The sequence below is a fragment of the Xenopus laevis genome, chromosome 9_10L (genome assembly GCF_017654675.1).
Source record: "Xenopus laevis strain J_2021 chromosome 9_10L, Xenopus_laevis_v10.1, whole genome shotgun sequence".
Classification (NCBI taxonomy): Eukaryota; Metazoa; Chordata; class Amphibia; order Anura; family Pipidae; genus Xenopus; species Xenopus laevis.
The window spans coordinates 6,707,391-6,720,789 of NC_054387.1; the positions used below are offsets into that span (position 1 = coordinate 6,707,391).

A 13,399-nucleotide genomic window follows, 5' to 3' on the forward strand; every position below is an offset into this window, starting at 1 on the left:
GTTACCCCATTACCCAGTCAATCTCAATTTTTTTGTACAAGGAAGTAAAAAATGTTTTTCCCTTCCCACTCCTAATTTGCATATGCAAATTAGGGTTCGGATTCGGTTCGGTATTCGGCCGAATCTTTAGCGAAGGATTCGGGGGTTCGGCCGAATCCAAAATAGTGGATTTGGTGCATCCCTAATTAAAAAGTAGCTATAACAATACACTGGTAGCCTTACAGAGCATTCGTTTTTTTCAGATGGGGGTCAGTGACCCCCACTTGAAAAATGGAACGAGTCACAAGAAGAGGAAGGCAAATAATTCAAGAACTATCAAAAATAATTGCATGGTTGCTAGGTGAAATTTGGACCCTGGCAACCAGATGGTTGAAATTGCAAACTGGAGAGCTGCTGACTAAAAAGCTAAATAAGGCAAAAAGCAGGAATAATAATAAATGAAAGCCAATTGCAAATTGTCTCAGAATATCACTCTCTACATTGTACTAAAAGTTAATTCAAAGGTGAACAATCCCTTTAATTTTAAACTTAACTTAGTTTTTGAGCTTAAAAAAAGAGCGGTTCACCTTTACGTATGTTATAGACTGTCCCATTCCCATCAACTTTGCAACTGGTATTTTTTTAAATATATTTATTTGGCTTCCTCTTCTGCTTCTTTCCAGCTTTCAAATAGGCCAAAAAACGATTGCTCTCTAAGGTTACAATTTTATTATTGTTACTTCTCCTATTCATCGTCCAGTCTTATTCGAACTGCCCTGGTTGCTAGGGTAAATAAGACCATAGCAACCAAACAGCTGCTGAAATTCCAAGCTGGAGAGCTAAAAGTTAATTCAAAGGGGAACTACCGCTTTAACTTCCCAATAAGCATATTCTAGTGCTTATCTCCAAAGAACAAGTTGTTTAGCATGAGAGAGGCAAGTGTATTTTGCTATAAAGTGGTACTTTTCCACGCTGGCACATTAACGGATTTATGACTTGAAGGGCCCATCAGAGGGATCCAGTGGGAGATCAGTGGAATTCACAGTTTGAGAGGTGACAGCAGGTCTGACAATGGGGATGAGAAGTGCTATTAAACATTTCTGTGAGCTGCCATATATTAGCATTTATTAGCTCAGTAGGCAGCCCGCGGCTACAGAAAATTGTCTAGCGGCCAAGGTTTAAATATGGGAAAAGCACAGAAAACCGAATATAAATCATTTTTAATGGATAAAGTATAAGCATTGGTACAAAAATGATATTTTTATTTACAAGGAACACTAACATTTTTTGTTCTTTTTATCCCTATCCTTTAATTTAAAGGGAAACTCCACCCAAAAACTTTATTTTGGCTAGTAAATAATTGTAAGCATATTTCCATAGGGCAGAATGTCTGCTTGGCTTAATTCTCAGTCTCAATTTCACAATCTTTCCTGTAGGATAAAGCAGTGCACTACAGTGACTATGGAGCAGCTTTTCACTGTGCACCATGAGATGGGACACGTGGAGTATTACCTGCAGTACAAGGATCAACCGGTCACATACCGCCGGGGGGCAAACCCAGGCTTCCATGAGGCTATAGGAGATGTGCTCTCCCTTTCAGTCTCCACCCCAGGACATCTCAAAACAATTGGGCTTCTTGATACTGTCACTAATGATGCAGGTAAAGGCTTAAAGGGATACTGTCATGGGAAAAATGTTTTTTTTAAAAAAAAACAAAAAACTTATTGTGCTGTTCCAGCAGAATTCTGCACTGAAATCTGTTAATCAAAAGAATAAACAGATGTTTTTAAATTTAATTTTGAAATCTGACATGGGGCTATACATAGTGTCAGGTTCCCAGCTGCCCCTAGTCATGTGACTTGTGCTCTGATAAACTTAAATCACTCTTTACTGCAAGTTGGGGTGATATCACCCCCCATCCTCCCCCCCCCAGCAGCCTAATAACAGAACAATGGGAAGGTAACCAGATAGCAGCCCCCTAACACAAGATAACAACTGCCTGGTAGATCTAAGAAAGAATAGCACTCAATAGTAAAATCCAGGTCCCACTGTGACACATTCAGTTACATTGAGTAGGAGAAACAACAGCCTGCCAGAAAGCAATTCTTTCTGAAAGCACATGACCAGGCAAAACGACCTACACACCAGTATTACAACAAAAAATACACTTGCTGGTTCAGGAATAACATTTAATATTGTGGAGTGAATTATTTGCAGTGTCATTTAGAAATAAAAACGACATCATAAAAATCATGACAGATTCCTTTAAGTAATGAACAAAAGTTGGATCTCATATAAAAATATTATACATTAAGCCTCATTTTCTAGTGACAAAAAAAAAATGTAGTGAAACTGCAAGCGCATGCTAAATTGCATCCCTTGCTAGCAGCATGTAATGCACTAAAATGTCCAAAAGAGATATATAAATCACAGTATAGACAGTCAAGTTAGAATGCCCTCACTTTAATTTATGGGGTTAATAACAATTAATGTCCTTTTCCAAGCTTCCGGTGATTCCAGAGTTGCATTGCGCCAACATATGCACTTGCAAATATTCGATCAGAACATGCTTGATGGGCACCTTGGCACTGCCAATGAATAGGAGAGGGCTTGTATGGAAAGGACATTAACAAGTAATACCAATTCAATCTTGCTTGGTTGCCAGGGTCACTAACACTAACAACCAGATGACAAACTCATCGTTTGCTCTGTTCCCCTTTTGGCAGAAAGTGATATCAATTATCTGTTGAAAATGGCTCTGGAGAAGATTGCCTTCCTGCCGTTTGGCTACTTGATTGATCAGTGGAGATGGAATGTCTTCAGTGGCCGCACACCTCCCAGCAGATACAACTATGACTGGTGGAACCTTCGGTAAGGTGTCACTTAGAAAAGTTGGGGGCATCAAGCATAAAAATGCTCTAGCCCTGGTCCAGTAACTCATAGCAATCAGGCGTTCAACATTCTGATTATGGAAGACGGATTAAAGCTAATTGGTTGTGGATTTCTGTGGTAACTGGAAAGGGTTGGGATTCGCTCATGTTGCTACTGTAGACCAGAGTTTATCAACCTTTTTATTAAATAAGTATTAGTTTTATAATTGCAACATGCAATCCTTTTCTACCCCATCTCAACTTCATGGAACCATTGCAGGGGGGGATAAATCTTATAAATAAATGAGCTTCCTGGTTCCTCACCCTTCCCACGGCTGCAGGGGGTCACCATCCCAGCTATATTAACACAGAACAGGTCTCTTTTTCCCTACGGCCCATCAACTGTTGTTCCTAAACATCTTAACGCTATTTTTCCAGACTATACCTGCAACCCCCTATACTTGCAGCTCTGCTTATTAGAGCACTAAAATATGTTAGCACTCCCCAATGTAAGCTTTGCTTATGTTGCTCCTGAAGGATAAGCAACCTGGTAAAATTGTCCTGACAAAGTGCATTGTTGGAACATGTGCGAAACACAAATTATGTCACAATTTTTCCGATAGAGCGTCTGTTACAAAGTTCAGGAATTGTAGGATCTCCAAACGCACTGCTATTCAATCCAAATGCAGGAGTGCAACATTCCCCTCGGGTCACCGATATCCTGAACAGTAAACTTGAATCTTGGAAATGGAGGAGAGCACTCACATAGCATAAACAATATGCTGTGAAATTCTTGCTGTGAAAATTCTTTTATTGCCGACTACGAATACACAACAGTGTGGTAAAATTGGTAAAAAAGTGGTAAAATTATCCTGACAAAGTCAGTGCTGGATTTACAAAGTGGGCGCCCCTTGCCCACTGCCGTTTGTCGCCCCTGTCCCCTCCCCTTCGTGCAAATTTTCATAATCTGGACCGGAGAAATGGGGATTGGTGCATGGGAAATTAAAAAAAATGATTGTTTTTGAACCAATGTGGGTGTGGTTGAGCAGCTTGCCGCCCCCCTAAAATCCGGGCCTAGGTGGCCTTTCCACAAATCTGGGCCTGGACAAAGTTCATTGTTGGAACATGTGTGTAACACGGATTATGGCACAATTTTTCTGATAGAGGGTCTGTTATAAACATTTTGCCATGGCTCCGGGGAACTTCTGCCAACACGAATAACCGCCTTTATTTTTTCAGAACAAAATATCAAGGCATTTGCCCACCAATCGCAAGAGATGATGCTCAGTTTGACGCAGGAGCAAAGTATCATATTCCAGGCAACACACCTTACATCAGGTAAAGAGTAGGAGTTTCAAAGTGCCACTTATAGGTTAGCCAGAAGACGGAACGCACAAATTGGGCAGCAAAGGGTCATAAGCAGTGTCAATGAAGTTGCCATCAATCCCATGTTGTGCATTGAGTCTGGAGAGCAATGTTTGATTTTATATAAGTATTTTATATAATCGCACAATTCTACTTGCCCTCACCAGTGCTCCAACTTGCCATCATTTATTTCAGGTACTTTGTGAGTTTTGTGCTGCAGTTCCAGTTCCACAAGGCTCTCTGTGCAGCTGCCAATCATACAGGTCCCCTGCATACCTGTGACATCTACAGGTCTAAAGAGGCTGGCAAAATTCTTGGGTAAGACAATGCTCTGGATAACGTGGACGCATCCAGTATTTGTGTTTTTCTGGACAGATGAATTGGGGGTTTGATTTTATAGTGAGAGACGGATACTTACTGCTCGACAACACTTCCACATGGAATGTCAAGGGGTTCTCTTGCTGTAGGTTTCTAAGTAGAATAGCTTAGTAATGTGGAATCTGTGAAGTTAAGATATTAAAAAATGCAGGAAAGGAATGCTCTATTATGGTTTATAAGTAGCAGATGTAAGCTGACCATACACGGGTCAATATAAGCTGCCGACAGACCCAAGTTCATTGGCGTTTTCCTCAATCTGACCGCCTGTATTTTCAGCGTTGTGATCCAATTGTTGGGTTCATCCAATATCTCCCACCTCAAGGCAAAGGAGTGGATATCTGCATTTATGGGCACCTTAAGCATAAATAAATGGAAACAAAACTTAACTACAAATATTAAACATTTTCTCTGTAAACATGGACAGTGACTATTTCAGGCCTCTACAAGAATCTCATGGATCTATTAAAACTACTCGTTATCAAGAGTATATAGTGCCAGGTATTCTAAAAGACTTGGTCAGTGTCTCCGTCTAATTGTATAGTCTGAATAGACCTATAACAAAGAAAAAAACGGATCTCTGTTGCAGTTGGCAGGGAGTATAGGGGTAAATGAGGCATTTGGTCTGAAAGTTCTTTCTTAGGGCAATAAAGGCCAGATTGTTTTGGTATGTGAATATCTGCTCCATTGTGATCAACCAAATTTCATCTAATCCTGAATTCTATGTTCAATCCCAGAGATGTCCTCCGGTCAGGATCTTCCCGGCCTTGGCAGGAGGTTCTAAAGAACATGACAGGTACTGACAAGATGGATGTTGGACCTTTGCTTGAATACTTCACCCCTGTCACAAAGTGGCTGACTGAGCAGAACACCAAAAATAACGAGATTCTTGGCTGGCCAGAATTTTCATGGACACCCCCAATACCTGATGGATATCCAGGAGATATTGGTAAGACCACTGAAGATTTGAAAGTAAATGCCACCGATACTCCGATATATCCAAACCGGTGTATACCTTTTATAGATATGTGGTTACTGTATTTATAGGTACAGGGAGGTTAATGCATGGGAAAAGTGAGACCAGTTATCCCACATAATATTTTATACCACTTAACATTTTTCTCTCCTACTTCATCACAACCTCTCAGACGGCTCCCAATAAAACTCTCCTTCAGATATAAAATGTCACTTAAATGACTTTGGTGGGAAATGGGGCTTATATCAACATTTATATTCCTTTATTTCCCTCTCCTTTGTCTTCTATATGTTCACTCTGTCTCAAGCCAAACTAATCCAACCCAACTGTTGAATTTGTTCTGGAAAATGGTATAATGTGCACTAACATTGACTTATAAACCACTGTTTAAATTACTAATATAATGAATAAAGAAAAGAATACCAGCATTAACATCAGAATGGTTATCCTTGTTTTCAGAAAAAATAGCAAATGAGAAAGAAGCCGATACATTCCTGTCTAATTACAACAAGTCAGCGGAGGTGGTGTGGTATGAATACGCAGAGGCATCATGGGCCTACAACACAAACATCACCGAGGCCAACAAGGATGTCATGGTGAGACCTTACTGACATATAGGGTTATTTTCCTAAAACAATAAACTCACGTCAACAGGAATGACGTACACTAAACCACAGTTGTTTGGTTTGGGCGTAGGGGGTTACAAAGGTTTCAATGTTATTTGTCAAGCACCAAAAAATGATTAGGGGATGACAAAAGCCTGGAGTGGTGAAGACATATCTACATAGCTTCCAGAATGGTGCATCAAGTCTAAACATCAAGTTAAATTGCATTTGGAATAGTCTAATGGCTAGGATGAGCTCAAGAGCCAAAATCTCATAAAAATCTGATCTCTTGCTTTTTCATTTCCGCCCTAGCTGGACAAAAACCTGGCCATGTCGGCACACACTTTGCAATATGGAATGCAGGCAAGAAACTATGATTACAGTGATTTCCAGAGCCCAGAGACACAGCGCATACTGAGGAAGCTCAGCGAGATCGATAAAGCTGCTCTTCCAGAGGTGGAACAGAAAGAGGTGAAGCAGTGAGGGTGGTGGGGTGTTGGGTTCAAAGGGAATGCCCGTAATGTGGGGCAGTTGAATACCTACAGAAAACGTGTGCTTCCACACTGAAGCAAGAGAATACAGGATTTATCCCTGAATTGTCGGTAAAGGTAGATAGAAAGTTGGCTGCAAAGCCATGCTACCAACAAAATGCAAAGCTAGCAAGTATAACCAGGAAGGGATGACTATGGCATATCCTTATTCCAGAGCCTTCTGGATAAAACATTTCTGGATAGTAGATGCCATTGCTGTTGTGTGATGCTAAAATGCCTTCTTTATATGTTGTTTCAGTACAATCAAATCCTGTCCGACATGGAGACTATTTATAGTGTGGCCAAAGTGTGCAGGAATGGTAACAAGGACTGCCTTCCCCTTGATCCAGGTTAGTGTAAGATCACCGTGAGGTGCTGCTAACAGCAGTGAAGCATTATGAGGTCTAAAAGTCGAAAAGTCCCAGAGTTGACTGGTTTCTATGAGCAAATGAAGAATTCTACGCCACTGTATTCATTGGCCCTAACAACTGCCTCACAATTATTCTCCCTTCCTTTATCACTGGGCTGTGCAACTAGAGGCCCACACATAGTTTTTAAAAAATGTTTTTATAGCCTCAGTCTGCCCAACATGGCACTAGAACTATTTGTAGGACACAATTGTTTTATAATAAATCAGTCCAAAAGCATGTAAAAGAGCACATTACCCCATGACATGTAAACTCTTGGATGGCACAGTTTCATTGGCTGAAATTTTACGTGCATATCACATAAAAATAGAGATGTTTCAGAATCTTCCGGATAGTGCCATCCTGTGAAAGTGCAGGTACAGCAGAAATTACACTTTTATGATTGTTGTAGGTCGTCACTATGGTTATAGGAACATAATATAAATATCAGTCCAGTTTTTCAGGAAGGAGGATATTTTGAGCAGTGCCATGAGCCAAGGTGTTCTTAATCAATTAGTTTAGTTCTTAGTCTGTTTTAAAGTGGACATCCCTTTTTGTCTAGCCCTCACCATGACTTACAAATAATTAGCTCCCAATAGTATGTCCCAAAACTCTCCTTTCTGTTCTTCACTGTATGACCTTAGTTTAGGTGCTGACCAGAAGTCAACTCTGGATTGTGCACTGCAAATAGAAAGGTTATATCGTTCCAACCACAAAAAGGATAACTTTGGATTGAAACAGGATAGGAGCCAACATGGGCCAATAACTTTCTCTCTATCTTCTTACAGACTTAACAGAGATTTTGGCCAAGTCAAGGGACTATGATGAGCTTTTGTTTGCTTGGCAAGGGTGGAGAGATGCTTCAGGCAAACAAATCCGTGGAAAATTCAAGAGATACGTAGAACTGACCAACAAAGCTGCTCAGCTCAATGGTGAGGGCACTTAGGACTTCATGATTTTCAAGTGTCCTGAAAAACACCAAATAACATCCACCAAAGTATTGTATTGCAACCTTGTACGTCTATGAGGATTGTTTCAGGATGAATGTTTTAGCTTAAAGTGGCCAAAATCGCCCCACGTTCCACTACCCTTTGTGTCTCCCTTTTATATATAAAAATCTTCTCTCCCAATATGTCTTAATGATTTACCTCTTTCTCTACTCAGTGTCATTTCCCTTTGTTTATCCTGCAGGTTATGCGGACAATGGTGCATACTGGAGATCTTGGTATGAGACCCCAACACTTGAAACTGACGTTGAACAACTTTATGAGGAGTTGCAGCCTCTCTACCTCAATTTGCATGCATATGTGCGCAGGGCTCTTTACAAGAAGTATGGAGATAAAAAAATCAACCTAAAGGGGCCCATTCCAGCTCATCTTTTGGGTATGAACAAATATTCCTAAACTTGTCTCCCATGTTGCATTTAGTCTTCTGGTTGCATGTTGCCCATCACTTAGTCGGACAATGTTGCCTGCTGGATATTTGAGGCACAATGTGAATATGAGCAAGAATATTTAGTAGGAGGCAAATTATATTGCCTTTACTAATCCTCACATAATTTGCGCCTCTTGGGAATTTGGTCCTGATATTAGCCCTCTGCTTTTGTCCATTGTGACATAAAAGGGCTTATTTACTGGGACAGGCAAAGAGCAAATAACTGGTCTCAATAGCAATGTACTTCACTCACAATGAACCATTCTTTCCCATAAATACAGTTTAATTGTACTCATCACTATACTATACAAATCATTGTGTTTGATTACAGAGGCATAAGAAGTTGCACTGGGTAATGAATATGGGCACCTAATAGGGTGTAATTGCAGCTGCCTTGTAAGAAGTAACACGTGGGCATGATATTGGTATCCTCTTGAATGTCCTTCACTTATATGTTATTAAATGGCACCACGTGAAGTGCCAAGGAACATAAGGCACAGCATAGTCCCTGTACTTTACTGCTTAAGTCTTCCACTGAATTTGCTTGCTAGACTTCGTACAGGCATAGGGGTGCAGTATGCTTTTCCATAAGAGTGTAGGTAGGCCCATGCAGAAGGCAAACAGAATTTCAATGGACACAATGTTGAGCTATTAATGCCCCTATCCCTTGCACCTGCCATTAGTAAACAAGCACAGTATAGAATAGACTACAGAATACAGAACTCCAATCCATCTCAATCAGAAACCAGCCGCAGAATGTGAATGGAATGAGGTCTAGCAAGACATACAGTTTATGTCCAATATCCATTACTAAGGCTCATGCCACATGGGGCTAAATCTCGGCCATCTGCCATGCCGAGATCTACTGAAACACTGCAGGAAGCCCCAAGTCTAACTATTGCACAATCCATTTTTGTAAGATATGGTAACCACCACCACTAAATGCCAACTACTAGTTTGCCACCAAGAAGGCAACTATATGATACTCCTCTAGGAGACTTCAGCTAATGCCGTTATATTCAGGATGATAATATATGATTGTTAAGCATAAGGATCTAAGTTTTGTAATATGTTAACTTGCCATGTTATGACTTTCTAGGTAACATGTGGGCACAGTCCTGGTCCAACATTTATGACTTATTGGTACCATATCCCAATGCTGCACAAGTAGATGCCACTCCAGCAATGATTGCTAAGGTGAGTTTGATGTGGGGTTGGGACTGGGCAGTCTATAAAGCTCTGTGAGGTTAAACAAAAGTAGTAATAGACTCCTCTTAATACTTAGATACCGAACAACTTATAGCAGGGGTGTCCAAAATGTAGATCGGGATCACCTTTAGTTGGTGATCAGCAGATCTCAAGACACTGTTAACAAACAGCTTGTCTAAATTACCCATCTGTTTCATTCAGATATTTATTCTCTTATGGTTACATAAGAAAGTTGTTTCTTAAATATAGCAATATAAATTCTCTCTAACAATGCTATTATGGATGTAGATCATAATGGGACAACATCACTAGAAGTAGACCTTGCATTAGTAAAGTATGGGCACTCCTGACTTATAGAATAACATTTTTGTTTTGAGACATCATCATAAGATGGAAGCTTGTAAATGTGCTGAAGTGTAAGTGACTAGTTGCCTAGTTGGCCTCAGAGTCCTTGAGGACTATAATACATCATACTCTCTGCTGGATTTACATAGTGGGCACCCCTAGGCCCACTGCCATTCGTGAGCCCCGTCCCCTCCCCTTTATTTGTGCAGATTTCATTATCGTGGCCGGAGGAATGGGAATTGGAGCACAGGAAATTTTAAAAATTATTGTATCTGCAGCACATCTCCAGTATTTTTTAACCAATGTGGGTGTGGTTGGGCAGCATGGCAATCCTGCCACCCTAGGCCCGGGCCTTGGCGACGCGCAAAAAGGCAGGCGTCATGTCGGATGCGACGGAAATAAGGTAAGTAATTCTATTTTCGGATTGTGTCGCATTGTTGATGCAACACGACTGTCGGATGCAGACGCAGTGTGCATCAACGCTGCCACACGATCCGACAATAGAATTACTTACCTTATTTCCGTCTCATCTGACGTGATGCCTGCGTTTTTGCGAAGCGGGCCGGATCGGTGCAGAATCGTCCGTGAAGTCCTGCCCTTAATCTATTCCAAATTTCTCAATAGGCTTCTGTTAAATTTCACATGGTGATTGAATTTATTGCGTTATTCATGCTTTGTATTCATGATGAATTATCATATGCTCATAAAACAGAACTGGACTCCAAAAAGGATGTTTGAAGAATCTGACAACTTCTTCAAGTCTCTGGGGCTTCTACCAATGCCCCAGGAATTCTGGGACAAATCCATGATTGAGAAGCCTAAAGACAGAGAAGTAGTGTGCCATGCCTCTGCTTGGGACTTCTACAACCGCAAAGATTTCAGGTACATCCTATTCATTGCCCAAAGAGCTGGAATAGGGAGAGGGAGAGAGGGAAAGAGAGGGGGAGAGAGAGAGAGATGGAGAGAGAAACTCCTAGAGTAGGACTAAGATTGAGATTTCCAGGCCTAGAGATTTCAGGTACATCCTATTCATTGCCCAAAGAGCTGGAATAGGGAGAGGGAAAGAGAGGGAAAGAGAGGGAAAGAGAGGGAAAGAGAGGGAAAGAGAGGGAAAGAGAGGGAAAGAGAGGGAAAGAGAGGGAAAGAGACAGAGAGAGGGAGAGAGAAACTCCTAGAGTAGGACTATGATTGAGATTTCCAGGCCTAGAGATTTCAGGTACATCCTATTCATTGCCCAAAGAGCCGGAATAGAGGAGACTGGAGAGAGAGAGAGATGGTGTAACTCCTAGAGTAGTACTATGTTAATGATCTTGAGATTTCCATGGCTATGAATATGTGTGTATACATGTTTATACACAAGGTTGCCCTAGTCTACAGCACTGGCCTCTATTCCTATGGGCACCAACCCACTGACATACATCAGAGATCAGTTAACACATGCATCACATATGTTGTGTCTCTACCATTCTGTGCCTGGTATCTTTGCAGAGAATCTAACAGTTCACAAGCAGCATACTCTACTTTTACTCTACATGGTGCCTGATTAGCACTCTCCAAATTGTAAACAAGCTGTTACCGCGCTTCTCTGATGGAACAGATTGCCTTCTCTATTCACATCACACCCCAGAGCGGGGATGATTCATGAAGCTCATGAAACGACACAAAAATTATACAGGATTTCCCAGGAGGGGACTTGATTAGCAAAAATACTATGCAGTATAACAATGTAGTGTTCACAGCCATTTCAGCAGTTGGGCAACCATTATAACAATGACTTTATTGTTATAGGAGTATAAACCAGAGTGGGAATTAGAGGTGTTAAAGGATACCTTAAAAACTTGGGTCAAATGCAGCATTTACAATATTCACAGACAGCCTAAATTCTGGGTTTAAGAACAAAGTGCAACACCAGGAGAACTAACCCCTAAAAATGAATGTGGCTCAAAATGGCATATTTTATATAGTGATATATTACACGAGGCTAAAGTTTGAGCTTGTCAATAGCAGCAATGATCCAGGACTTCAAACTTGTCACAGGGGGTCACCATCTTGGAAAGTGTCTGTGACACTCACATGCTCAGTGGGCTCTGATTGGCTGTTGAGAAGCTAAGCTTAGGGCTCGTCACTAATTATCCAGCAGAAAATGAGCTTCCCTGGCTGTAATATAAGATGATGCTACAGGTTTGCTGATTATTAAATTCTGGTGCTAATTGCACTGGTTTCTGTGCTGCCATGTAGTAATTATGTGTATTAATTACTAATCAGCCTTATATTGTGACATTTCTATTCTATGTGTACTGTATATTGTGAGTGGGTCCCTAAGCTCAGTAAGTGACAGCAGCACAGAGCATGTGCAGTGAATCAGCAGAAAAGAAGATGGGGAGCTACTGGGGCATCTTTGGAGACACAGATCTTTACTGCTAAAGGGCTGTGGTTGCCTTGGACTGTGACTAGGGTTGCCTTCCTATATATTTATCTTTTTTCCTATTAATAACATTGGGATCAACCATATTTTTTACCGACCAGGCCAGTAAAATCCCGGCCAGGTGGCAACCTTAGCTGGTGCAGAAGCACAAAACATAATGTACAACATTTTTAGCTACTTCTTTACTTAGGCTTTAATCCCCCTTTAAAATCCCATTTTCAAAGCTATTCAAGAGTCATTGACCTCTTTGGGGGGAGGTTTTGCTGATAGCCCCAAGTGGCCAGAGGCAAAGGGTTTCAAAAAAAAAATTGTCCCTAGGGACAAACAAACAGATCAGCCCAATATGGCCCAGAACATATGTTGCCTTATCGGCCAAAGATCTTTTTGTGAACAGCCACCTTTAGTCATCATCAGAATAACCATATTGGTCATTCTGATGAATAACTGGCATGGTGGCACATTGGCTCCACTGGGTTTAAATTCTCATTAGGGGTGCTATGAAATACATTTTAGACCAAAAAAAGGCAAAGGAAACCTTAGTTTTTTAGTTATCTATACATTTGTGAGACTACCTACGCTAATGTGGCTTTCCTCTTCTTAGAATTAAACAGTGTACAGTGGTTAACATGGACGACCTCATCACTGTCCACCATGAGATGGGACACGTCCAGTATTTCCTCCAGTACAAAGATCAGCCTATCTTGTTCCGTGAGGGAGCCAACCCAGGTTTCCATGAAGCGATTGGGGATGTTCTTGCTCTTTCAGTCTCTACACCAAAGCACTTGCAGAGCATTGGACTTTTGGATAAGGTGGAGGACAACGCAGGTCAGAAAATGCATGCAGTATTCTGGCTAGTGGAAATAAAACTATTCTGCCCAA

General features: G+C 41.0%; 1 protein-coding gene across 2 annotated transcripts in view; it reads left to right on the forward strand.

Annotated features, from left to right (window-relative positions):
* The window catches only part of LOC108701765 (angiotensin-converting enzyme), an 86,620-nt gene that overhangs the window by 66,673 nt on the left and 6,548 nt on the right, over positions 1–13,399 (forward strand). For both annotated transcript variants that reach the window (XM_041575978.1, XM_041575977.1), the window contains exons 8-20: positions 1,416–1,639; positions 2,706–2,850; positions 4,089–4,187; positions 4,410–4,532; positions 5,327–5,538; positions 6,025–6,161; positions 6,483–6,641; positions 6,960–7,050; positions 7,896–8,039; positions 8,299–8,490; positions 9,641–9,738; positions 10,808–10,977; positions 13,122–13,345. In XM_041575978.1, the coding sequence (XP_041431912.1) occupies positions 1,416–1,639; positions 2,706–2,850; positions 4,089–4,187; positions 4,410–4,532; positions 5,327–5,538; positions 6,025–6,161; positions 6,483–6,641; positions 6,960–7,050; positions 7,896–8,039; positions 8,299–8,490; positions 9,641–9,738; positions 10,808–10,977; positions 13,122–13,345 (2,018 nt within the window). The remainder of the gene's footprint in view (positions 1–1,415; positions 1,640–2,705; positions 2,851–4,088; positions 4,188–4,409; positions 4,533–5,326; positions 5,539–6,024; positions 6,162–6,482; positions 6,642–6,959; positions 7,051–7,895; positions 8,040–8,298; positions 8,491–9,640; positions 9,739–10,807; positions 10,978–13,121; positions 13,346–13,399) is intronic.